The sequence below is a fragment of the Ciconia boyciana genome, chromosome 1 (genome assembly GCF_034638445.1).
Source record: "Ciconia boyciana chromosome 1, ASM3463844v1, whole genome shotgun sequence".
Classification (NCBI taxonomy): domain Eukaryota; kingdom Metazoa; phylum Chordata; class Aves; order Ciconiiformes; family Ciconiidae; genus Ciconia; species Ciconia boyciana.
The window spans coordinates 99,923,001-99,949,874 of NC_132934.1; the positions used below are offsets into that span (position 1 = coordinate 99,923,001).

The 26,874-nt window shown below is 39.3% G+C and overlaps 1 protein-coding gene across 5 annotated transcripts in view; it reads left to right on the forward strand.

Moving 5' to 3' along the window:
• EPHA3 (EPH receptor A3) overlaps window positions 1-26,874 on the forward strand; it is a 236,117-nt gene that overhangs the window by 155,664 nt on the left and 53,579 nt on the right. For 4 of the 5 annotated variants that reach the window (XM_072885112.1, XM_072885073.1, XM_072885101.1 and 1 more), the window contains 2 exons: window positions 18,713-18,837; window positions 25,541-25,703. In XM_072885112.1, the coding sequence (XP_072741213.1) occupies window positions 18,713-18,837; window positions 25,541-25,703 (288 nt within the window). The remainder of the gene's footprint in view (window positions 1-18,712; window positions 18,838-25,540; window positions 25,704-26,874) is intronic. The other variant, XM_072885082.1, reaches the window with a different exon arrangement.

Sequence of the window (26,874 nt, forward strand, 5' to 3'; positions counted from 1 at the left end):
TCTGATTACCCTTTCTTTGTTCAAAACTACTGAGATGTATGTACCTTTGCTTCCTTTCCCTATTTTACAGGAGTTACTCTGACTGCTCGTGTGCTAGGGTAACTAATTGACTTGAATATGCTAGTAAAAGTAAAAGCAGAAACAAACCCAGTGTGTGTTGCTGTCAAAGGACCTGGCAGCATGGCTGTTATGATTAACTCCCAGTTCCCAGTTAATAGTCTCTAATAGCAGACTCACATGATTCCTTAGCCAGAATGTGTTTTATTAATAAAAGCAGATTTTAATAAAACACTCATTTCAATAATCTCCAACATAAATTACTGTAGTAATCTTAGTGATTAATTTTGATTAAATAGAAGTGAAAAAATGTTTTGGTTAGACACATAAAAAGCTAACATTAAATTAGAGAGGTTTAAAGCATTGCTTTTTTTTTTTCCTTTACAAGTTGTCTCACCAACTCTGAATTATTGCCAACATGATGGGGGTGTGGAGCTGAATACTGAATTAGGTCCTGGTGTCGTAGTTGGTAGTGTACAAAGGGATTGCTCTGCTTCTGTGGAGACTTATTGAAGTCATTGAGGCCCTGCATGAGCACAGCAGTATGCCCTGACTGTCGGATCAGAGCTTTTGTCACTGCTGCACTATTCTACCATTTGCTTCTCATTTGACAAGGTTCCATTTATCTGAAAGATGTGAAGAATCTAGACTCTTCTCTAGCATTTGTTTAGGTACCATTTTTTTAGGAGCAATGTTTGCCAGTGCAGAGAAAGACTAGATCCTGAAATTTCTGTAGTTCTGCTCCATGCGGTTCACCATCAGGAAGCTTTATACTGAAAGCATGCATGTGTGCAGTAAGTCTTCTCCCACCTCCTCCCATCCCACACCCCGTCCCCAAAATACCTACATTTCTGTCTTCCTCAAAGCACAAACCAAGTTAACATTATTTGAAGTTGACATTCTCCTAGTGAGCTACGTTATTGCAATGTTTTTCACCATAGAGGATATATCTCTTCTCCTCAGATCACAGATCAGCTTTAGTGGGAGGCATAAAAATGTGAGAACAGACTGTTTCCTGACAGCAGTCACTACATTTCCAAATGCTCTGGAGGACTGTATAACTACGCAGTAGGCAGACAGAGGTGAATCTACCCAATTGAAACATCTTCTCATGATCTCTTTCTCAGCTAGGTATTGACTTCAGCTCTGAAACTTGCATTCTATGTCCATTCCAAACAATTTGCTACTGTTATAGTTACATTTTTTTGGTTATTTGTGTCAGTGACTTGAGCAGCCTTTGTTTAGTTGCTCTCTTCTCTTCTGTTTTTTATATCAGTGATATTGCCTTTCAGCTTGTTCATCACTGTAGCAGTTAGAAATCACCTGGGAACACTCCATAGAATGAACTGTCTAGGATCAGGGAAAGGTTATTTCTCTGCAGAGGCCTCCTGCTTTGCAGCGTCCTTCCCCAGGGCCCAGAGCTGGCTGCCTTTGCACTGCGATGCAAGGTGGATTTTGATTCTGTTGTGGATGTTCCTGTGATGTGGCAGAGTCAATGCATTTCTGGCAATAGGAACTTAGTTTAAAGCAACCCACAGGATGCTTAAGCAAGTTGCTTGTTTTCTACTTTTATGCATAGCCCATTTTTGCTTGAAGTACATTTAGGTGGTGTGGGTTACTACAGGCTTAATTGTGCTATCTCTTGATCATGCTGATTGGTTTACTATATTAGAATTCCCCTAGAAGTTCTGCAAGTTGCTAAAATTAGACCTGAAATATGTATATAAGTAATCTTCTGAAGCATAATTACAAAAACGCAATTTCTCTTGCATTCCCTTCCTGGTTAGATCACAAAAGGGACACACCAGAAGCATATTTTTAGCTAATGTCATACTTAAACACCTGGGTGGGGGGTGGGGGGAGAAAGTCTGAAGATCTTAGATTACGTTATAATTAAGGGTTTAACTGGGGGACGTGTCAAAAAAGAATTAAAGCACCGTTGAGCTGGATCTGGAAGGGACCAAAAGACTCCAAAAGCCATGACTCTAGGGCTATTACTTGTGCTGTCTGACTTTAGGTACATTCCTTCAAGGACAGAGGTATCCACCAGTTGGATAAAGCTTTGGTTAAATGACTGAGCTCTGCTGGACTCAGGGAAGTAGGAGAGGCATATTGCTTTGGGAGGGGGTTCTGTGGATGGGATACCACATGGGGTGATATGGTTCAGTACAGCCGGATGGATCCTGGGGACAGAGCCCTTGGCAAGCCTGCAGAAGGAACAATGTCAGTCAGTAAGCTGTGAGTTTTGGAGAGAGGATTGAAGTATAGAAGGTCCCTACAACCTGCATCTCCTCAGTCTCTGCTGAACCCAGGCTATTTCACTTCTGCCAACCTTGATTTGAGAGGCCTGTAGCCTTGCAATGGGTATGATGAAGTCGCAGTTTTAATCCTGGATTTTCAGTATCCGTGTGCTTTTTTCAAGCACTGTCAGGGCCCATCCGAGCTTAGTGAAAGCTGTTCTGCAGAATGTTCCTCACCCACCCAAAACACTGGTTTTCAATTATGTGAGTTTCCAAGAGCCTGAGGTAGAACTGCAGAATGTTTTATATTTTCTGATGCTAAAAATGTGATTTTTGTGGCAGTTCTCTTGGTGGTAAAAATCAGACATTGTACATCTTTACTTCAGATGAACTTAGTTCAAGACAGGCATTGGCTGGCGTTATGTTTGCTGGGTCTCTGAGCTCCAAAGGCCTGCTGAAAATTGAACAAACATTTCTTTCCATGTTTCTCACCATACACATGGGTATTTCTGCCTATGAATCCGTCACCAGCCTAATAGATCAGAACGTGCATAGTACTGATTTTCTATAATGCAGCAATTGGGAGATCTGCCAGAGTGTGTTAAAATAAATTCAGCTGGTATGTTAGGAGTCAGGTTGCACAGCAGCTCCATTTTTGTCTGTAAACAGATCGTATACACACATGCATACACATATTTGTAATTAACGTATACACGTAGATATACACACACACAAAAAGGGTCACGTTAAATGTTGCTGAAAAATTCTCTGATACCTTTATAGTGATTCTGAGTTCTAGAGTCTGTAACTAACAATCTCGGTAAGATTTTCCTGGAGAGTTTTCAAACCTGGTCTAGAAGTAAAGGAAGGGTGTGCTTCATTGTCACTTGTAAGGTTTGAAACATCCAGACTCTGATTCTACTGGTGCTGTGAATGCAAGAAGGATAATACATTTTAAAGGACACAACTGTTGTAAAGCCAAGATCCAGTCCCCTGAACTGAGGGAAATTCAGAATAATTTTAGAAAATGGATTGGGTTTTTTGTCCAACTGTCTGGCCTGATTTTTGCTGCATTTTTATCGCACTTTGTTTTCCTTCCCTTCCAGCGAAGGTTAATGAGCAGACATCTCTGAAAAAAAAAAAGGTCTCTTGCAATATATAGCTAGACAGGTATGACACTGCAATATTTCTAATTCCTGTAAGTCTTTCTGTCTTTTCTGTGGAAGTAAAAGCGAAAAGGCACATGTTTCTATTTAATTTAGTTTGTTGATCATCCTCTTTGATTGCACTGTAATATGTGTCTTCAGTTACTGCCTGATACAGCTTCCTCCGGATTATATTGAAGCATTCTGCTGCTGCCCGAAGAAAGCTCTCACCTCACGTCAGTATGTTACACCACGCAGATGTTATCTCCTAATAACACCAATCAACCCTGTTTAGAAAGGGTCACTGGCTGCTACGGGAGAGGATATGGAATTCAGTACCCCTGGAGGTGGCACACTAATTATGAATGTGCCATGCAGAGAGGCTGACAGCTGTGCCACGCTGCCTCGCTTGTTGCTAGCGTGATCAGGTGTCTGGGCACAGATATTCTACGTTCACTGGGTGTTCTGAACACAGTTTATGGGCTTTTTTAAAATGCATTGATCTGTAAAGACCAGAAAGTTGTCCGTTCCTTGGAGCTTTATAAGTAACCCAAAGGGAAAAGACATCCAGTCCAGGTCAGGGTGGTTCTGCATTTACTGCCTTTGGGCTGTAGCAAGCAGAAAACTCACGCTGGAGCCCAAGGAGCTTTTAAATGGAAATAGAGTGTGGAATTCTCTGAAGAAAGACTAAGATTTGGTAGGGACAACACAATCATGCTACTGGGTAATCAGTTTACAAAAATGAGGGAGGAGATCTAATGCGAAACACAGCCATTGGGTCAGGGACATATATGAGTTGAATATGTTTTGCAGATGCTGCGTGAGAAAGTAACAAGTTTTCTGCCCTATCACTGCTTTTATGGTATCACACACTGTCTTACAGGTTGTAGGTATGACTCAGGAATGCTGAGCAAAAAAATTAATATTTTAACCAAGGACCTAATTGACTTAACAGTACTTTAAATAGACATATTCTCTGCAGTGATCTTTGCAATCTAGAGGAGACAAGGTACTTTCAGAACTTGCAGAAATCCGTACCATTAACAGATATTGATCTATCAGGTAGGTATTAGGAAGCCTTGGCCATCCCACTGGTATCACAGCACACACAGTGCTGTCCCCGTCCTTTCCTCCCAGCTAATCTGGTGAGAAGGTTCACCATACAAGAAGTGGTTCTATTTGTTTGATCTAAAATCTGTTTGCTTAGTTTTGTTTAGCTTTGTATTCATTAGTTCTAGCAACTATAAACTCATGCAAACAATATGATAGTGGCATGTCTAATAAATAATAAATACAGTTCTCACTGCATCTATTGTGTAAAACAAAACAAACAATGAAAGCATCCTCAGCTTGTTGAAACTTGGGGAATTCCCAAAGTGAGCAATAACAAATAAAACTTGCTATATTCCTGAAGGGGGTTGCACTTCCTGTCTAACACAGAAATGTGGTGTCTGTGTAAATACAATCCATATAAGTCTATTGGATATAAGCATATATCTAATGACAAAAATTTAACTGCTTAAGAGCTAAGTCAGAAACAACTAGCATTCACTGGCCATTACTTTTTAAAGGCTCTATTTTTACCTGGAGAAAGTATTAGAAATGGTTTGTAAATAACTCTTATTCTAGGTCAGCGTCCCAAAGTTGAATAAGATGATGTGCAAAATTGATACAGAACATTTCCTCAACAATCATGGTTTTGGCACTGTGAAGAATCTTGGAGTCTTTCTATTTTCCTAACTTTCCAGAATGTGATTCTGGTGAGCTTCCTCTAGCATGCTATTTTCAATGTCAGTCATTAGCGTTCCTGTAGTTGAGTACATCCTGCACCTGGGGAGGACTAACCCCATGCACCAGTACATGCTGGAGGCCAACTGGCTGGAAAGCAGCTTTGCAGAAAAGGACCTGGAGGTCCTGGTGGAGCATCTGGGACTGCGGTTGGAAAAGCACTACCAGCAGGTCGAGGGACCTTGGCACTGGTGAGGCCACATGTGGTGTGTCCAGCTTTGCCCCCTGCCAGTACAAGAGAGACATGGATATACTAAGGCAAGACCAGTGAAGGGTCACTAAGATGATTAAGGGAGAGGAACAGCTGTTATATGAGTAGAGGCTGAGAGAGGTGGGACTGCCCAGCCTGGAGGAGAGGAGGCTCAGGTGGACCTTATCAATGTATATAAAGGCCTGATGGGAGGGCGTAAAGAAGACAGAGTGAGGCTCTCCTCAGTGATGCTTAGCGACAGGACAAGAGGCAATGGTCACAAGGTGAAATAGAAGAAATTCTGTTCAAACATAGGAAAAAACTTTTTTACTCTAAATGTGACTGAGCATTGGAAGAGGTAGCCCAAAGAGATTGTATCATCTCTATCTGTGGAGGTATTCAAAACCCAACTAATCAAGATCCTGAGCAACCTGCTTTGGCTGACCCTGCTGAAAGCAGGGGGTTGGACTAGGTCATCTGCAGAGGCCCCTTTCCACCTCAATCCATGTGTGATGATTGTATGCAAAGAGGATAGCAGCAACTAGAAGGAGACCAGGTAAGGGACTGATCAGTAATTACTATCCTCCTTTAACTCTGACCTCTTCATCCATGTAGCAAGGCCTTCTCAATGAAATGTGGGGGACTAAACTCTCCATACACTTACTCAGGTTGGAGAGAGAGTAAACCTATGGGTGCAGAGGGTCTGTAAACCTCAATATCCCTGCTTCAAAGAAGTTCAGGAGAGTGTTGTCGAATCATTCTTTTTGGTATTTAGCAATGATAACCTCAAAACTCTTACCATTTGTCACAGCACATAAAGTTTATGCATACACGAATATGGAAAACTGCAGTGGGATTGGCTTATATTACAGAATACCTCCATAAACTAGATAGCTTTAAAGGGAGAGATTTGATTTAGTTAAATCCCTTGTGGGTTACTGCCTCCTTCCTAAGCTTTTTCATCAGAGAGCCTGCAGAATCCAGTCTTATTCATCTGTGTATTGTACAGCATTATTGTACGCTATGGTACTGTAGCACACAGCTATGGTACTCCCCTCTGGAGTCAGCAATGAGTAAACTGAGACCTACTTTCCACTAACTAGCTTTCCCCGTGTGAATATTAGGATGCCTGATTACAGGGGGTTGTGGTTTTAAATTGCATGTGAGCATTTCAGTAAAACTACTGGAAACCTCTGCATAGTCACACTCATGTTACTCTAAGAATTAGTTTTTTCCTACTTTTTCATGTTAAATTAATTAGGACACTCTAAAGGACAAGTGCCCATTTTGGGATTTGAACTGATCTGAACAAATTAGTTTATAAACAAGTTTACATTACACTAGTACAGTTTTACTATGGAGACAGATAATTTATGTTTAAAGATGTCTTTGGGCTTCCTAGCTGTAAGAACTGTGTAAGCTCTAGAATATTAACTGCTGTCCCAAGAGAGCTTGTCTACAGTTTTATCTTTAATTTCCATGTACCATATTCAAATGGATCTGGGTCACCATGTACGGTAGCAAATCCAGTTGTCCAGGTTAGACCGGAGGAGCCGCAGGGGCAGAGCAAAGAGAATGAGCAAAATCAAAACCCTGTTCAGGATAGGTGGGAACAAGGGGGTTAAGTCTGTGACCTTCTTTTTGCAGCAGCATTTTACTGGATAGAGCAGCTGCTCCATGTCAGGCTGAATATTCTGTCTCCAAACCCCAATTTGGCATGTGTGTCTTCCTGAGCTCTTACCCCTTCTATTATTTCCGATATGATTCAGTGTCCAGGGTTACAGCAAAATAATTAACAGCAACAAAGTTCAGTGAAAACAATTAAATTTTCTGTATTTTCCAAATATACCCGTGCTGATGCCCAAATTTATTTTTTTTTAATACTTCAGGTCTTTACTGCATGCCTGCTTGATAATAAAATAGACTATTTTCTTTTAATCACTAAAACCACAGTGTAACAGCTTCAAATGTAGTTTTATGTTTGATTAGTTCTTAAGGACTTAAGGCCTTGTAAACCAAGGTCTCAACAGTGCAGCTGCGAATGGTGGTAGCAACTGAGTTCAGCTACAATAAGCCAGTGTCAGTACTAAATCGATTCCAAAGAGTTTTGTGCTGTCACATATCTTGGCATCAGGAGAGGAACAAAGGGGACATGTTGTAACAAGAGACTCCTTCAAACTCTGCCCTCAGTTCAACCTAGCTCTTCCACGCATCTAGGAGTCAGATAGTTGCCAAAAAAAAAAAAAACTGGAGTATAAATGGGAATCTCTACTTACCTGCTGTAGAAAGAAATGCAAAGGAAACACAGGAGGCTTTTTGTGGGCTAAATTCTACCTAGAGATATCAGTCTTTTCCTAGTAACTAGAGAAAGTGATTGTGCTCCTCAATTAAGTGCCTAAAAGTGCTTAAACCTGAGTTTTGGTCCACCCACAATTCAGTTGTGCACTTGTAAAATGTTGATTCTTTTCTCTGTATGGCTGTTTTCATATAGGAAGCTTACAGAGAATAACCACCCCTGGATCCAAACCGAGGCATCTACACACAGCTATAGTATAAAGAATAACAAAAAAAACCAGATATACCCTATATCATCTCTGGCTTCCCTAGAATAGCAGTAGTCTGATTATCAGCAGTCTCCTCCTTTTCTCTTTTGTATTTCTAAAGCCCACAAAGCAGAACAATTCATGTAGCCTGTTTAATTGTCTTGCTTAATCATTTAACCCATGCATGAAAAGGTGTAGGAAAACAGATGACTGCAATAGTAGCTGTGCATGTAACACTTCTGTGTGGCAGTATCAGGTCTGGAAGCTGACTCAGTAATCCATTTTTCTCTCTTATTTTTTTCTGGATTAATGAATAACAATGTAGTAAAAGCACATCAACCAGATATTTTCTTCGGGTGTAAACACACAGCTCAGTCTGTTACATACATTGAATAAAATTTATTTTTACTCCTCTTTCTGTCTCTTTCTTAAATGTCAAAGCTGTCAAATCTAGCAGTTTTGAAACACAAAAAGGATAAGTTTAAGGAGAAGGTAACCGATAAGGCACTACGGAGTTTTTGCAAGGGGCCAGGATGAAAATTGTTCAAAAAAACTTGAGAACAAAACTGGCCACTAGGCACAGAAATTAGGATCATTGGGAGGAGAGTCTTAAAGGGTAGACGTAGCTGGTTTGTAATATCTTGATCTACATGTGTCATTTGCATATAAATTTCAAGCTATCCTTTAGTTTCAGCTTGGGGGGATAAACATTTAAAACGGAAAAAGAATCAGTAAATTTTTCAGTGCCGTTGTAGGCAAAGACTCACTTGGCTCCTGGGAAAAGTTAAAACCTCCTCAGAACTAGAATTTTACTTGCCTGAAATCTGTGGCTTCAAGGGAATAAATTCAGCACCAAGTTGAGCACCAAGCTTTATTTCAATATATGTCTTTGATTACTTGCAGGAACTGTGACTCTATTTATATGTGCAGCCTTTATTCTGTTAAGCTAGACTGCACTGTCTTCAGCAACTCGCAAACGATGTGTGATGCTCCCTGTTTAAATAAAATCCATATTTAGAAAGGGTTGTGTGCACTTTACAATCTGTATCCCAAGGCAGGTCCCTTAAGTAGATCTGTCTTCTAAGAGAGACAATTTGAGAAAGCCACAGATGTTTGGTGCATGATATATTTCTTTCTTTCCCTATGGTCCTTATAAAAAGGACAAGAAGATAGACTTATTAAAAGTGAGCTAATGACATGATGTAGGGAGTCTCTGGTTCACTGACTGTTATTACAGCTGTGCCCCATTATGTACTGAATACCTAGGACATGCTTGTTTTTTTGAATGACATTTATCTTTTGAGTTTCAAACATTCCTGGCATAAATAAAGATTTTACGCTTTTCAAATGTGTTTTACAGTTCAGCCCAGAGGCTATTCAAGGATCATTTTAACTCAATAAAACTCCTCCTTTAGGGATATAAACGGGAAGTGTTTTAACAATGTCACTCCATGCATAGCCTGTTATTAGCTAGAGATGTTCTGCCTGCAAAGCCTTTGATCCCTTTTCCCGTGAACGTCAAGGAAGCTCTGCCGAGGCTTCAAAGTCTGTGACATACATTGGTCTCTCCTGTGCGCACACAGTCCTCATGTGAACGCTCATGACCTTAAAGAAAGTTTGCAGGTGAAGTTTGTGGCTCAGCTAGTGTTTTTCACTTCCAATGCTTTTAGCTACCTTTTCCAGAGGTAAAATTGTATTCAGCAATCAGTGGATAATGGTTTTTTCTACTTGCTTCTGTTAGTGTCTTTAACATGAGGCTACGTGTGGATTCTCATTTAATATCTTGGTTTGGCAAAATAGTAAAAATAAAGAAATGTAGGTAAACGGGATGTTTAGCACTCAGTTAAATAATATTCCTTAGACTATTGGCTGTCTTTCCCTTATCTGTGCTAGCATTCTCGGTAATCACTGAGGGAAGCAGTCTGTGTTCCTCTTGATTATAAACAAAACTGTCAACTTCCCTTGCTTCCTGAAGCTGTTCCATCTAGACAATTTGCAGGCTGGGGACAGCTGGGAAAAAAATGTTACTTGTTTCTTTGGGTTTGGGGACTATTCCTGTCAATGGGAATTATTAATGTAATAGTTATTGTTTAAAAGCATTTTAATATAAAACCAAATTATAGTTTCAAATTATGTACCCCTGCATGTTACAGTCTTCACATACATGCAGCTTTGGTTTTACTCAAACCAACTACGTCCGCTGATTTGAGCCTGAGGATGTGTCATCCTGCTCATGAAGACATGTACCTTCTGAAGCCAGTAGACCTTGTTCTGAAAATTGAACTTTGCTGCTTCTCACTAGCACCAACTTCCCAGTATTGCGAAGTGAGCATCCTCAGAATTTATAAGCTTAACATCAGAAATCCCTCAAGGAAGTTATATTTCTTTGTTTCTTTTTACTTTTCTTGCAGTGTCTAATTGTACAGCAGAATATGTATGAAAGAGTTTTCTTTCTAGCATTCCTTTTAGTAAACTATGCTTCTATAGATAAAGAAAATGTTTAAAACCAAACAAAAATAAAGGTTAAATCATCTCAAAATCCAAAAGAAAGTAGAAGAAGGATGTGATCACCTTTCAAGTCTTTTCAATCAGAGGTTCTCCTGTCCTGGTTAACCTTTGCAAAAGCAATTGGTCCAAAGCCATCTGTGAAACTACCGCAGAATGAGGGGGCAAAAAGTCTGAGAAATATTGTTTCCATTCATAGTGTTTTCTGACCAGGTTGAAAAGACTCTGATGGAACTTACTGACAGACCAGTTCAGGAGCTCTTGGTAATTACTTAAAAGGAGAGAAATACTTTATATCATAAATTACTTATCTGAGGGCAATTGTCTTCTTCAGTTTTGGATACCGGCATTTCTAGAGATGGTTCTTAAGTATACTTCTTGAATTGTGAATGGGATTTCTCTGGTTGAGGAAATAACTAAAATTTCATGGAAAGGGAAAGCCTACTCGGCACCTGACCATTGATGTTATGGGCACGGTGAATAAATTCTTCTTTCTGAAAACTTCACACCAGGAAGCCTGAGGCTCTAACATCCTATAAAGTATGTAACAATGGGGTAGGGAAGGCAAAGCAAAACTGTTTATTTTAAACTGATATGGTCTTAAACACATTCAGTGAAAAATATGAAGTATTGCGAAGCTCCTACCATCACCATCTCAAACAGAGAACAGAAAGAATAACATTTGTGTTATGAGTACCTTTGAGCTGAATCCTTATGAAAGTATATACAGCATTTGTCTCCTGTCTGAAATAACAGCTGTGAATGCCATGGCACCATAATTTTCAGTTTCTGAAGCGAGTGCCTTATGCAGCCTGATACTTCCCAAATGGACATGGCATTTCCATTATTTATTACACACATGTTAAACATATGAGCAAGTATAACATTTTGTTTGCTCTGTGGAAGGCATTTGCTATCTCTTTTAATAAAAAGAGGGAGAAATGAGAACACAAATGTGCAACACTTAATGAAGTTTGCTTTTAATTTAGAATTTATTTGTAAGAGTGAGAAATGAGCTCTGATAATCACTTGTCCAGTGACAGCTGCTGCCCAGAAGGTTGCCTTTCTCCGCACTTGAGAGCGAAATCAAGCAGCTGCCTTTTAGTGTAATTCCTGCTGAAGCTGCTTGTTTTCGCCTTTCCAGTTCCCTGCTGCCTTTCCTTCATGGCACCTGTGCAATGCCTGCAGCCGCTCTGGGGTCTATAACCACAGGCTGGAGTCCACCAGCTTCCAGATGCATTTGCGTACTTCTGCCATAATGCAGGCAGTCATCTGCTAAAATAGCCACGAACAAATCAGTCTTTAAAATGGTCCTGTTTCTGGGAGAAGGATACGCAGCTCCCACACACAGCTTTGTTTCATCCAGTGTTAGCCTGCTTCTATTTGTACTTAAAGTTTTGTCCTATTTCTTTCCTTCCACGTTTTGAAATATGTAAATGCCTGGATCTTGATAGCCCTCTCCCAGAAACTGGGAACCTCTTCACCCACTTCCTTATGATTGCATCCTACTAGGATCCAGCCTGGATGCGGTGTGAGGGTCCTGTACGCTGACATGGGCCTCTCCCTGTTGGCATGGCTAGCCTCCCTAATGCCTGGTCCCTGGCGACAGGGAAGGTACGTTGCGTTCTGGCTGACAGTCGCCTAATGATGTTACAGAATCAGATGACATTTTACAGCCCAAGCCATAAAAATATATTGAGCCTGCTTCAGCTCAAGGAAAAGGTGCAGGAACACAAACACAAATACTGTGCTAGTTTAACTACGTGTCCTGGAGATTAAAGGGCAAAGGACTGTGTCTGCATGCGCGTTGAAGAGGTGGGTGATTGTATCTGGAAGAGGAGCGTGTAGGGTTTAGCAGGTTTCCAAAGTGTTGTTAAAGTGTGACTGTTTCCTCCTCCTCCTCCTCCTGGGAGGCACCTGGGGACCCAGCGCTGACTGAGCCTTCTCGGAATGTGCCTGTGGGATCAGCCTTGCTTCAGCACAGCCGCGTGGAGGGAGGCAGCGCCTTTGACTGCACTTAACAGGGAAAGTAAATAGCAATACAGTCAGAGAAGGTTTAAAATAGTGCAACTCCTGCCTTCTGCGAGCAGGCTTCTATAATAAACCCCTTAGACGTTAATCCACAGACTAGATGTTGGAGATGTAAAGGATCCAAGGACAAGCATAGCGGTTCATACAGACATCAAGTTAATGTGATCAAGTCATGGAGATGTGACGCCATTATACTGATTTGCGAGTCATCGCTTAGGACTCTGTCACGAATTGAATGCCGGTTGGTAGGGGAATGGTTGGATAAACCTAAAGATAGAAAGGCTGGTTCACAAAACCCCAGATGTTGGGTGGTTGTTGCGTGAGTGAAATGTGTATGTGCAGCATTATGGGCAGTGCCAGACCAGAGCCATGCATGGGCACCTAACGCTTGCACCGGGGTCAGTTCTCTCACGTATCCTGACTCTGCGGATGTGACTCCAGTTTTCTGGAGAAACTGCCTCGAAGTGAGAGATCAGTTTGTTCAAACATTGAACAGAGGAACCAAAGGAATACCAATGTATTTCCACTTGGACTTGTATGATAATTTTGTGGTTTGGACGCTGGTCCTCTAAGACTTACAGCTCTGGGTTTGGGTCCCAGTGGATCCTACTGTCAGAGGCTGCAGATTTAATTTTCAGATTATGATCTTTATTTACTGCTCCTGTTCTGCATTGCCTCCTATGGGCATCATAGATGTTAAAGAAAATTTATACGTTATATCAGATGACAGTATTATGATTGGATAATAAAATCATCAGTTTTGTAAAGAAATAAAAAGGAACAAGCCTTCCATTTATTCAGCAGTGCAGAAGTTGCAATTTGGGTAATACAGTCAGTTCTGCTGGCTGATAAGTTCTTGATCAGCATCTTTCAGCATAGCTTGGAATATTTTACTCTCTGATGCTGATAGCTGGTTGCAAGCAAAAGCTGGAAGTGAGCAGGCCATGGTCATTTTAGAATTAAATCCTTCCCTAAAATTTAATTTGTGATCTAGAGACCTAAGCAAGAAACAACAGGACTCTAAATGTTTCAGCAGTTATACACACATGGCTTCGCAAAGTTAATACTGAGTTCTCTCTGTCACAGGACAGGGAATTTTCTTCCAGTATATATATACATCTGTAAGCCAGTCACATATGAAAACAATAACCAAGGAATAAGGAAAAAGTCAATAAGGAGATTTATATACAGCTGCTATTAAACTGGAGGAAAACAAATGATCTGTTGGGGTCAGTTTCACTGGGAAATCAATTTGAGCAGAGTTTTATTGTCGTCTCTGCTAGATCCTTCATGTTATTTGCTTGCACCTTTAATAGTCATGAGTGAGGAGGTTTTTACACTTGTGAGTCTAAGCTCCCTGGATCATTGCGTTTGTTACCTTTTCAACATCCACATTCCCAGTTGTCACAAATGCTACCTAACAACATTGAGCGCTCGAAGTACATTTCCCCTTGTAACTCTAGGGAGTTTTGAATGTTCATATTAACTGCTTAAACTAGTCATAAACCAGTTAGACTGTAGTACCAGACAAATAGTAACCATCTGATGTATAAAAATGCCTCTATATGCATTGCATGTGACTACTGAGACTAAACCTCTTAATGCATGGCCACACAAGCCTAAAGTTAATTATTAAAAAAAACAACTTTTAATCAGTGAAGAAGTTAAGAGTACTAATACATTAATCAAAACACCAATAAAAATGTAAATACATAGAGGTATACGAGCCACAGGATCTATCAAAAAAATCACTGAAACAGCATTTATTCAACTTCTTAGTCTAAAAAAGTACTCTTCTCAAGTTTTACCTTGAAATGTGTATTTTCTAAAAGATAAATTAATTTAACCTAACTCTGTGTTGCTATTGATGCTTTAATATAATTTTAAAAACTTCAATTTATCCTAAAAATCTTCATAATGTGTCATTATTTGCTAACCCATTGTACAAAATTGTTTTTGTCACTGGGAGCTGCAGACATTTAAAATATTTTGTTCTAGCATTGTTGTTGCACAATTTAATCATCTTTTAAGAAAGGAAAATCCTGAAACTGCAATGAAAAATGGCTATTCTAAATATGAAATACTTCTGTTCCTTTTTGTAACCTGATTTTGAATTTAGTCTCATCCTATTGTAGCTATTTAATGGTTTTCAGGAAACAAGAAGCTCTTGGTCTTTCTTCCTCATATGGAAGACTAAAGACTATATGCATTGCTGCTCATGGTGATGCCTTCATTGTTTAATGGTTTATAATGTTAGCGTCCTTTTAACTGCAGTTTCTCTCTTTGCTGGATTTTCAGACTCCTCTAAGTAAATAGTAAAATACAGTGACTGAGCTGCTCTGGTGAGAAGGGAGGATTAGTTGTGTTACAAAATGGAAATTAAGGCTGACTTCTGCTTAGACACTATTTAGAACACAGTTTATAAGTTTTGATTTATAAGTTTTGTATTCTAGGAATGGTGCAAATGTCAAGTTACCCCTCCCAACTGCACCCCAGCTCTGAGCTGGGGCTGTAGGTCAGGAAGGCACCTCTGTTGTCATACGACTGTCCCTGTGCAGGCCAATGCATACTTACAGATTACCTTAACTCTTACCGTATCTTAAATCCATTGATTGCAGTAGATTTAAGTGTAATCTTAGAAGTCATCTGAACAAGATGTTTTCTTAAATTAGGGTTCAAGGACTTCTAACACTTTTCAAACCTATCTATTTAACAGGTATAGCAGAAAAACAAAAAAGATTGCATTAAGATTTAAAACTTTAACATTCCAGCTTCTTGCAGGCCAGCAAAGAAAGGTTATGTCATGTGCTGTGCTGGTAATTTTTTCATTTTATCTCATCTTGGTCAAACCAAAGCGTGAAATGTTCATCAGTCCATCCTGTGTGCTAGTAGAGGAGTCAGTTCTGGACGTAGGCAAAGAAACAATTTAGTAAAGAGAGAGAGATCAGTTGTGCAGGGCAGCAGGCACAGCAGAAAAGCCAGGCCACCTCTGTCTCGTGGTGTACGGCGGAGTCTGGTTTGGGGAAAGCCAGGTTGCTGCTGCAGCTGTGATGGGCCGTGCAGACTGGCAGCCCCTCCAGGCACAGGATCCTGACTCCTTTCTCTGCCCCCGTCCACGGGGGGTCTACAAGGCTGGTTATTGGGATGCTCGCTTCAAGATTTATCCTTGCTCCCCTCTACTCCACTTTTTGCAGAAGGAGGGTCCCAGTGCTGAAATCATCCCAGGAGCAGCACAGTTTGGTTTCACCTGTGCTTCGAAGAGCTGTAAACCTGACATAGTGCCAGGAGAGGAACTGCTGGAAGAGGTTCTTGTGGGGGCTGTCCTCTCTGGGGCTCTGTCAGGGGGATCAAAGTCCACTATTGCTTGTAAAGTCCAGTGTGAACACACAGAGATGATGGGAACAGCAGGAAAATTATGAAATCTATACCCAGATTTCGAGTCTTTAACATCCTGTGTGCTTCAAAATAAAAATGCTCGGATGATATACAAAATAGTTTAACAAGATAAAAAAAACCCACAAGATAACCACAAGATTAAAAATTAAAATTAAGTTACAAATACATGTCTTCCCCTCTGAACACAAATAGTGTGGTTTATCCTCTAGAAATAAACAGTTGACCACCGAAATACCTGAAGATGCTGTTCCTTTATGCGCTGAAGATTAATGTCTTAAAACAAGGTAACTTTTGTAATACACATAGTTACAATAAGATGCTGATTTAAACAGATTTGGAATAAATAATTTCCGTAGCTCAGAGGTTCAGTAGCTGTTGGAGTGGCCTAGCATGCAGCACTCTGTTGCAGAACTCAGATCTGTTCTGTGTGGGATTAAAGGTGCCTGAAACTTTGTGTTCCCCATGATTATCCATCTCCCCTCCATTTGCCCATGTGGTGGGATGCTGTCTCTTCCAGATACTCTGTATGTATAATTTCTAAGCAGCTTTGGGAACCCTAGGGATTAGAAAAAATATATAAATGTTTTATAATGTTATTGATAACCGCAGAGCAGACGCTTTTCTAATAAACTGCTGTGAGATAAGTTACCGGTAGCATCTGCAGAGATGTGTGTAAATGAGCTCAAAATAATTAATACTGTGTTAGAAGAAAGTATTTTTTTAAAGCACATCTGTATTGGAGCTTATAAGATTATTTCAGCCTGCCCTGAGAATGTGTTGTAGCACAAATTACCATAATTTATTAGGGGAAAAGCCATTTCTGTTAATCATATATTAATTATTCATAAAATCTGTATTAATGTTACCTTAATGGGAAGTGTTACCAGCTGGGGTACTGGGCTTAGCAATCTATTCACATACAAAAAAAGATTAATAACTTGACTTAAAAAAAAGACATAAAAATGACTTACAAGACCATAAAGGCAGCAAGCATGGGTATATGAGTTAACATAGAGCTGGCTACGGTAGAGCAGTCCAGCTAGCTAACCGCTTTGTATTTTCACTCTAGCACTGGTTTGTGCCTGAGTAGAATTCAAATGGAATTACTGAAGGATGTTTGTTACAAACCAGTCCTGTATACCTTGCCCTAATGCTTCAGCAAGCATAGATCTGGTGAGTCTGAGTAAAATAGAAAGAGACTCTTTCCCATTCTACTTAAAAAAACCAACCAAACAAACAAAAAACCCCACACAAAAACCCCTCCAAAATCTGTTCTCAGTAATTTAAATTCAAGATAAATTCTTCCTGCTGGGGAAAAAAAAGAAAGAAGGAAAAAAAAGGATTTTTGCAACTTTTTAATCTTCTCAGAAAGCTATTGTGAACCGTGTGACGTGGGGAAATGCTGCTCAGAGGATGTGTTTCAACCCAGAACGAATGTGGAAGTGTGTATATACATATGTGCTTCTGCGGGTGTATGTAGCTTTCTAGATGCTCTACTCAAAGGAGGATGTCAACATTTAGATTATGACTCAAGACTAGAACGTGTGTTTTGATGGAAGTTTAGCAAAATCAAACACAATGAATTTTCCAAAATTTATTTTAATTAGAACTTCTTTTTTTCTGGCTTTTGAAAGATCTCTTGCAGGAATGAAAACCCAAACAGAAAGGGGCACTGGCTAATGCATGCAAATATGTAATGCCTGTGAAGTGCAACTAGTTTTATATGAACAGTAAAATCTTCACAGGATTCAGCTGAAATTAAATTGTTTAGATCAGCTAGAGCTTTTATATTAGGATAGCACAATGTTGAACTTATAAACGCATTTGTTTACATGTTAAGACAAAAGACTGTTTATTGGTAAAAGATTTTTTTTAAATGACAGTTACAACCTTTAATGTGTGATTTGTAAGCTATCATCCTATGAATTATGGCCAAAGCCATGGAAGAGAAGCATTTGGAGTGGGAAGTCAACCCAAAAGAAACAGAAAAAAATAATTTAAAAATTCCATAGCTTTCAGTGAGTCCAGGAAACCTAGGCCTGGTCTTGGAACAACGCATAGAGCTGGGTGGTCTAAAGCTGAACTGATGTTCAAGAATCTTAGGTAATTATGTTTTTTTTTCTGTAATGTTGATAGTACTTCCAAGTTTTGGGTGGTGGGTAAGTCAGTGGCATGCAATCAGTTGTCATGCCTAACTGATTAATACAGATCAGAAATGGGGTTATTTTGCAGTTTAGATTTTTTTCTTCAAATTTCATTTTCAAAGAAATGTGGTAAAAGAGAAGTGTACATGGGAGCAATTTGTATCTGGAGAGCTTACCAAACAATGTTATAAAAGAGGCTGTATTCTGCAGTATGCTGATGATTTTTACTAGCTGTGGATACCAGGAGCTCCTTGTACGTAATGCATCCCAGCACCATTTTACACTTGCATATGAAAATGTTATCAGACTTCTGCAGCGTCTGGTAATGATAATACTTCAGCATTATAACAAATAGGTAGTACTGTTATTTTGTTCTTTATTTTAGTATATGAAATGTATTTCATTGCTTACACTGTAGTAGCAGATCGAAACCATCTGCTGTCTTGCCACTGGTCTGCCAGTCGAACAGAAAATCTCAGCTCATTTTCCTTGAGGCCGGTATGCTTTAAGGCATGTGTACTAGGACTATAATCCAGCTGCTGAATGTTGATACAAGCCCAGACCTATGCTCGTGAGTCTTTTAAATGGAAACAATACTCTTTGCCAAGGATTGGAACAGAGATAAACTCAGCTTGCTTTTCTCTCTTCCCTCCTTCCCCCATCCCCTCTACAGCTCCATCTCCCATCACAGTCATAAGGAAAGACAGGACATCCAGGAACAGCGTGTCTCTGTCTTGGCAAGAACCTGAACATCCAAATGGGATCATCTTGGACTATGAGGTCAAATACTATGAAAAGGTGGGAAGAAAGATTGAAGGGGAGGTTTTTGTGCTGCTAATACTGTAACGAAATTATTGCATCTTGCCTATGTTAAGCATTCAGAGACACCCTTGTTCACTCACTGTCTGCCTCAGTGACACCAAGTGTTGAAACTGTTCAATTTTTCGTAAGGAGAACATAATGAAAATATAAAGTGAAATTGTTAAGTTGTGTTGTCTACCAAGTTCATCCGCAAACACATCAGAACAAATATAGAAAGTAAGGCAGACAAGCTGTAATACTTTTTTTTTTTTCTTGCATACAGCTTACTTACTCAGTTCTGTTATGCTGTCAGCATTCATACGTTTATTTGTCAGCATGCATGTGTTGGTGCTTCCCTGTGGCACAAGGATCTTTTACACAAAAATGATTTGGAAAAGAGATGGGCAATCCTTTTAGTGACTGGTTTGCACTATGAAAGTTCCCGCTTTTCATGAATAACTGAATTCTTCATAAATTTTATGTAAATAACTACAAATCAAAGAAAATTGCCATTAAATAGGTTCTGCTTTATATTTACATTTTCTTGTATTTACAGCTGTTGATTTCTACATCATATATAGATCTGTATTTAGGAAAAAAAAATCTTCATAATAGAATGGGTTTTTTCAGTAAATCTTACTGGTAGAATTGAAAAGACCATAAATTGTTGTGAAGATTGTGAAGAGCAGTATGAGCCATTTTTAGATTGGTCAGAGACACCTTTTGATAGAATATATTGCTACTGAAGTTGAAAAACTTTGAAAAAATGTCAGAAATAATAATTTAAATTAGTATTTACTAGTGCTGTTCATATCTAGAAATCAGGCTTATATTTCATACGTACCAGGGAAGATGTGGTACCAATATCCACTTAGAAACTGCTGTTAAAAAGACTCCACAGGTATTCAGTTAATCTTTAGAAAGTTTTCTCATGGAGCTTACCAGTGGGACAATGAGGTATTGATAGTCCATGCCTGATCTCCAGCCAAAGGAGAATTGGAAGGCCATATTCTGAAAAGATTTCTCCCAAATTAATGTCACCTGATTTTGGGTGGGGTTTTTTTGGTGAGCACTTGACCCTTCAAAGACCCTGGTAAAAATCTGAACATACGTAGTATTACTGATAAAAGGGGAAAATGAAACCTTCCTAAGCATTTCAGTTCAGTTTCACCTTCTAGAGCAGTAGCCTATAGACATTCGCTTTGGGTTTTTTCTGTTATTTCAATGGGGCAGGATCAAGTCCGGATCCTGGGCTTGAGAAGTAAAAGAGAACCGGCTCATACATCAGATTGTCTTTATTTGTACATCCTCAGCACTGAAGGGACGCAGGAATTATTTAGGCTCTCTTGTTTCCAATTTTTTAAAGAAAAGAAAATAGATGCTGCCTTTTAGTAAGGCTTGGAAAAGCTACGTACCTCACAACGAACCTACGCCTGAAAGATCCCAGAACTTCAGCCTGTTTTGCACAGGCCGGGTTATTTATCTGCATGATTAACTTGTGCTTCATTTGAGACCTACCTGGCTGCTCTTGCTGCCGTGGGCCGTACCTTTGTTTTCCAAGAGCTGCAGCAGCCCCATCTCGGCTCCACCTCCAGTCTCCCCAGGTGGAAGTCCTTGCCCGGGCGGCTCTGCACGAGTGCTGCAGGGCGCAGGATGTAGCGCGCCCGTGTGTTGTACATCGTGACGTTAGGGCGATCTCTCTGGTTTTAATTCCTCCAAAGGGAGAGAATTTTTCTCCTCGTCTGCATTTAGTTCATTTTAATTGAACAACCAAGAAGTTTTATTTGTGTATTTGTCTTTTTGTGGTGTTTTGATCATCATTCTACACTGAAATTGGCTTGCTTTATTCAAGAAAATTGTCACCTTCCGGTACTGTTGTATGCACAGACTGAGCATGCGGCTGCTATTCCCACCAAGTATATCCGGCCTTATGGAGCAACTGGTTGTCATAAGACAGCTTTGTAAGACAACCAGTCTTATTAGGCTGATCTTGCACATGTGTTCCTTCCCTTTGAAGTCTGTGATCAGAGTTCATATGCACCAGACAGCTTTCCTAAACCAAAGAGCCAACTGCTTGACAATAGGAGCCAGACCATTTAGAGCGAAGGGTTTTTGAAAAACAACCTTCTGACACCAGCGTTTTTAATGTTTGGTCTGCAGCCCCTTGGGGAGTCAGAAGCCTATTCCTCAGGGTTTATGAAAGGTAACTAAGAAAAGCAAATCTATTGTCAGGGGGCTTAATCCATTGCCTTTTTTAGGTCTGCAAATTGAAAAAGGTTGAAAACTACTACTCTGAACCTGTTAAACTTACCCGAGGTCAGAGCAGCCCATGCTGGACTGCTACTCTTCATTTCTTCTCCAAACACCTTTGGAAGACGCTGCTTTTCAGTCTGAGATCTCTAAGCATCCCCCCTCCCCTCCTCTTCTGAAAAGAGAGCTTTCTTTTTAAACCGGTCCAGTCCGTTTTGATTTTCTGCTTCAGAAATCATCTTGGTTGTGCTCATCAAAAACCCACTGCTGTTAAGTGGCTGCTGCTAGGAAATAAACCCTTCACAGTTAGCAGTCCAGGTATTTCTCCTGACAAGTTGTATCTGATTGCTGGTAGATGATTTATGTTGAGCCATTCTTTTCCCTCCTACTTCTTTTTACTTGCCATACCTTTTGTAATCTCTTAGAAATTAATAAATACAGCATTAATAGAGTAATACAGGGCAGCCCAATTTTGTCATACACCTTGTCCGTGCAAATTTTTAATTTTTTTTACTTTGTTAAGCTGTTCTTAAATTTCAAAAAATACATTACATTTACTGGCAACTGCATGTGACTCATATTCAGGATGTTAGAATAAATTTGGAATAAAAATAGAACATCCTGTATCTAAATTATGATATCCTATAGTTTTTCTAATGCATTACTGGTATAAAGCATTAGAAGTGGAAAATATTTATTTTCTGCACGGGTAATTAATTAACTTATTCAGATTTTTTTTTGCCAGTGGTTGCACTTGTGTAACCAAGAGAGAATAAAGCTTTATATGATGTTTCTAGAGAAATTAGGAGCTACAGTTTGGGGAAACTATTTTAACTTTTTGGAATGAACCTATGGGATTTTAATGCATAACATTATGAACTGAAAGTGACAGTTTTTCAGACTCAGTGTTTGGAATAGAATTGTATTTTCTGTAAAAATCTATAGGGCCTGTTTATGAAGCCCCAGTTACTATTTATTCAAAACATTTAAAAGAAATAAAATCCTCTTTCAGAGGAATACTGTATGAAACTTCTAGGCATTTATTTTATGGTAAGACATAACATTTTATGTTAAGTTAAGGGTACCAAGTGACACCCTGGTTTAGTCCGTCCATATAATGCTGTGCTGGATTTTAAGTATCTCAGCTGTCAAAGTGCATGTGTAACAAAAGTCAGGGGTTTTTTCTTACACAAGCAGATACTTTGTGTTCTCCTTGTCCTTGCTCACATAATTATGTTTTCTGGAAGGAGTATGTTGTCATGCAAAGACATGAAAAAGCCGTCTCCTAAATACCACACATAAACTATTAATTGCTTCATTTAAATATGTGGCTTACAATTATGATAACTAAATCCCACACACTTTATTAAGGTGAAGTCTGCTGCAAACAGTGAGTGAAATTTAATTGCAGTCTCACAGTACTGAAATAGATTTGCCTTTGCCATCATTGAAATTGTGTGCTCAGGAGACTGATTAAAGCCAACAAATAAATAATGATATCTAGTTTGTGCTCTTTCTGAGGCTGAAAAAGTAAATTATATGCAAATGCACTTAGTTGCTTTTAAACTCTTATTATTCTGTCTTTGAGGGTAGATAGGCCACGTGTACATCATGAGGTTTGTAGGAACTCTCATCTTGATGAACAGTTCACGCCTGGCAATAAGCAGAAGCAGTATCGGGACTGTGGGTTCCTCCCAAAGATGTGTAGTCTGGTTTTGGCCTCTCAAGTGTACGTGCGGCTGATGGGGAAAATGTTCTTCCTCATATAATATAAACACTTACTGTGCTTATCTGAAAAAGGACATACTGCTCACTCTCACTAGTACTACCACTATAAATGTTAAAAGTATCCAAAATATGTCTTTTGTAAAACATAGTTTAAAATTATAAAATGTCATTTGCAAATGAGACACTAACAGTAGTGGGATTTGCTTCCCAGTAAAGATTGTGTCTGGTAAACTATGCAGAAATATTTAGGAAGAACACGCTTTGTGCATCCAAGTTCAAATTTATCATGAAACAGAGCGTTTGATTAAAGTTCTGCTTGGCAAAGACTGACTCTCCTTTTTGTATATTCCTTCTGCTTGTGGCAGCTATAGTGCTGTATCTGAAGTTTTACTTCATCCCTAAGAAAGATAAACTTGGGCTTTTATGTGGTGTTTCACTGATTTGATTACTAGTAACATAAAAAATGACTTACAAACTATGTGTGTAAAAAGCTTACCATAAACTAAGATACCATGACATCCTCCATACCATTGTTTTAAACGTTTATTTTCCAAGTTCCATTGCGGATTATTAACAGACAGGGCCACGACTATATTTTCCCTTGCACGTATGTATCTGCACAAGAAGGAAATGTTTGTGTTTCATAAAAGCAGCCTGAAGTGAGATCAAAATGAATGTCCAGTCATAGCATACACAAAAGATTTTATGTTTTAAAGACAAGATTATTATATCTTTGAAATTAAAATAGTTGCCTACATTCGACTGAATGATGAGATAAGGAAAGCCTGCACACTATAATACTAGGCCTTTTTTAGTTCAAAAATAAATAATTTTATGCAAACCTGTTAGCTCCCTAGAATGTCTTCCTGTAAGTTTTTCTCCCCTGAATTTATAACAGAAAACTTTTTCAGAGAACTATCGGGAAAACCATGAAGAGGTCCAATGCTGATTTCCTTTTTATTCCTAGTGTGAGATGAAAATGGGCCATGGTAAACATTTTTAGAGTCATTCTTTGAAGACTAGGTCCAGCTCACCCTATTTGAGGTTTTGATTCTGGATGGTAACTTTTAAGCACAAGCTTAGCTGCTGGGGTGTTTTTTTTTTGTTTTTTTTTTTTTTTTTTTTTCCCTTCACTGTGATTACTCAATGTGCATAATGTTGAATATTATGTGGAGATTCTGGCAATTTCCCTAACTATGGTGTAAATGTTTCTATATCAAAGACTGCCAAGAACAGCGTAGTTAGGCTTCTGTAGCACCAAAGTGAACAGTTTCTGATGTCAACCTACTAACTTAGAATAAATCTAACTTTCTTACTCTAGACAGCACTTATGGTAGAGCAAACACACTAAAACAGCTCTAGTCACTTGAATTTTTCACGTGAAGGTGAGATGACTGTGACAATGACTGTGCTGAGTATTTTCCAACTTCTGTATTTGTGCATCGGCACTGGTGGTATCAGAGTTAAAATGTCAGTACCTTGCAAGCTAATGCAATGCCATGAAACATAGTGGGAATTCGGTGAGATTGTTTGCATCCAACATATGTTACCTTGACTCAGATTCTGCTTTCAACCAGGCAGAACTCAATGATTTGAGTGTATTTCAGAGTGTTCAAAGTAAAAGGGCAGCATATGAAATCCTCACCACCTCTAGAATAGAAAAGTTCATCATTGCAAACCTAAACAACTGAGATTCTCGCAGTTCCCCACATGTGTGGCTGCCGTCCAAGATTTTTTCTGAGGCGGTTCCAGCTGCCATTTTTAGGAAGCCAAAAATGTTCTTTTGGTACAGGATGGCTTTAGTAAAATAAGCAATACCTCAGGCCCCAAATGCATGCTTGAATTTTTAGACTATGTGCTTACAGTGGGGCTGAGACATTTATCAGAATTAGCTTTTTACACAGTATGAAGTGTATCCAAACTTACTAAATTGCAAAATGGTCTATTTCTTATTTTATATAAAAAGGCATTATGTCAGAAATATGTGACTGTTAAGCAGAGTGTGTTTGTGAGCGTATCATCTGTACTGGACACACACCTTGCTCCTTAGCAAAAAGCAGTAAGGAGCAAACACGCGTTTCCTTTCTGGCTACTAAAGCCCAAGACTCATTCAGGAGCAAGTTCAGCGGAGTTTTGCCCAAATGAGGATGGACGCATCAGTCTCAGTTTTTATAGCATAATAGAAAACCAGTTACATTCACCTGTTTGCAGAGCTGAGGTGAGGACCATGAGTGGAGTTTCTCTTCTGACTGTTATAAAGGTAAACACTGTCTTGTAAAATGCGAGGCAGTAAAAACTGCATCCTGCAATAGCTCTGCAGAGCCCTAAAATGTCTAATTTGGTCTGTTACAACTTCCAGTTCAATGTAGTAGGCATATCTGTTTTACAGTTTCTAAATAACATTTTAATCTTCATTTTCTTGTTGTATTACAGACTATGGACAAAAGGATGCAAAGCCATCTAATGAAATATCATATACTCAGCATGTCTAGTATTAATTTACAGCACAAGGCCATAGAAGCTCTAATGATTTAGATTACTTGCTAATCCAAAGATTTTTAGCTGATTGAAAATGAATGGCTGTACAAGCATTTGTCAGGCTATAAATATTCAAAAAATATGCCGGTGCTTTCCAGGTGATTTGTAGTAATTTTGTACCAACCACCTCTTGTTTCTGTTTTTTCGGGTGTGGTTTTAATCTGATAATTTCTCTTCCCAAAAGCAGGAACAAGAGACAAGCTATACTATTCTGAGAGCCAAAGGCACCAATGTTACCATCAGTGGCCTCAAACCTGATACCACCTACGTCTTCCAAATTCGAGCCCGAACTGCAGCTGGATATGGGACAAACAGCCGCAAGTTTGAATTTGAAACCAGTCCGGATTGTATGTATTTGTTAAATGGTTTAAACTGACATCCTGCCCAGTTTCTGACTGATTTGAATGACTGCTTTCACTCCTTTCCTAGTTTAGTAAATGCAACTCGTAACTATTTATGATGTGTCTTTCTGGGTAGCTTTACTATATAACTTTATGTTTTATCATTAAACTTGAAACATGCTATAAAGAGTATACCATGAATATCACAGGTGGTATTTTCTTCCTTTCTCTACCCGACCTCTGCCTTGTGCCAGAATCGATACCTGCCGAGAGAGGAAGTCTGATAGAAAACCGGATTCCCAGCATTGTGCTGTTCCAAATTTTTAGTCTGAACCCTGTGGACTATAAACCCCTGCTCCAAGAGAATTAGTATTATATTGGTCCATTGCTGCTGTGGGTCAGTGTGTAATTCTCCACGTTGCTGCGAAGTGTAGCTGATGTTTCCTGGATAGCCTTGAGATGAAACGAACATGCACAGGCCAGGAAGGATGGTTGTTCAGTTGAGTAGCTGATCGGGGAGTTGGGCAGTTTGGCTCCCTTCTCCTCTCTGTCACAATGTTTCTGGGTGGCCTTGGGGAAGTTATTTACTTGTCCAGCACTCCTTTTTCTTTTCTCTGATGCCTAGGTAATAACATTATTTAACTGATAACCTTATCGGTATTCTTTGCAAGTTCTGTTGTTATAACAGAAAGACTCTTTAAGAGTGCATCGCTTCGAATGTTACTTTCTCATCGCTTGGTACTATATAGTAAATCAGACCTTTTATTTGCTAGAAGCTGAAAGTGGCTTAATGCATCAAAAAGTCAGCCTTTGTTTAGGTAGCCAGTTACCGATGTAGACCAATGCTGCATAATCAAAGACTGTTTGCTTTTTAGAAGGTAGGGCTTTCACAGAAGACTCGTATCTGCTGTTCAGAGTTGTAACACAACTAAGGACGATAATTCTGATACATTCTCATAAGGCTTATTCATGTACTTATGATAAGGCTTGAGAACCCATGGCGTAAGAAGTGCTCTGCTAAAAGCAACAAAGTTTTAACCAAGAAGAGTAGCATAAGCCAAATGGTCTTGCACTTGGCACCCATGTATTTTTGAGATATGTTATGTATTTCATCCCCACTTCTTCCTCCCCCACCTCAGCTCTTATTCTGAAAAGCAAACAAGCTTCTTTTTTTAAA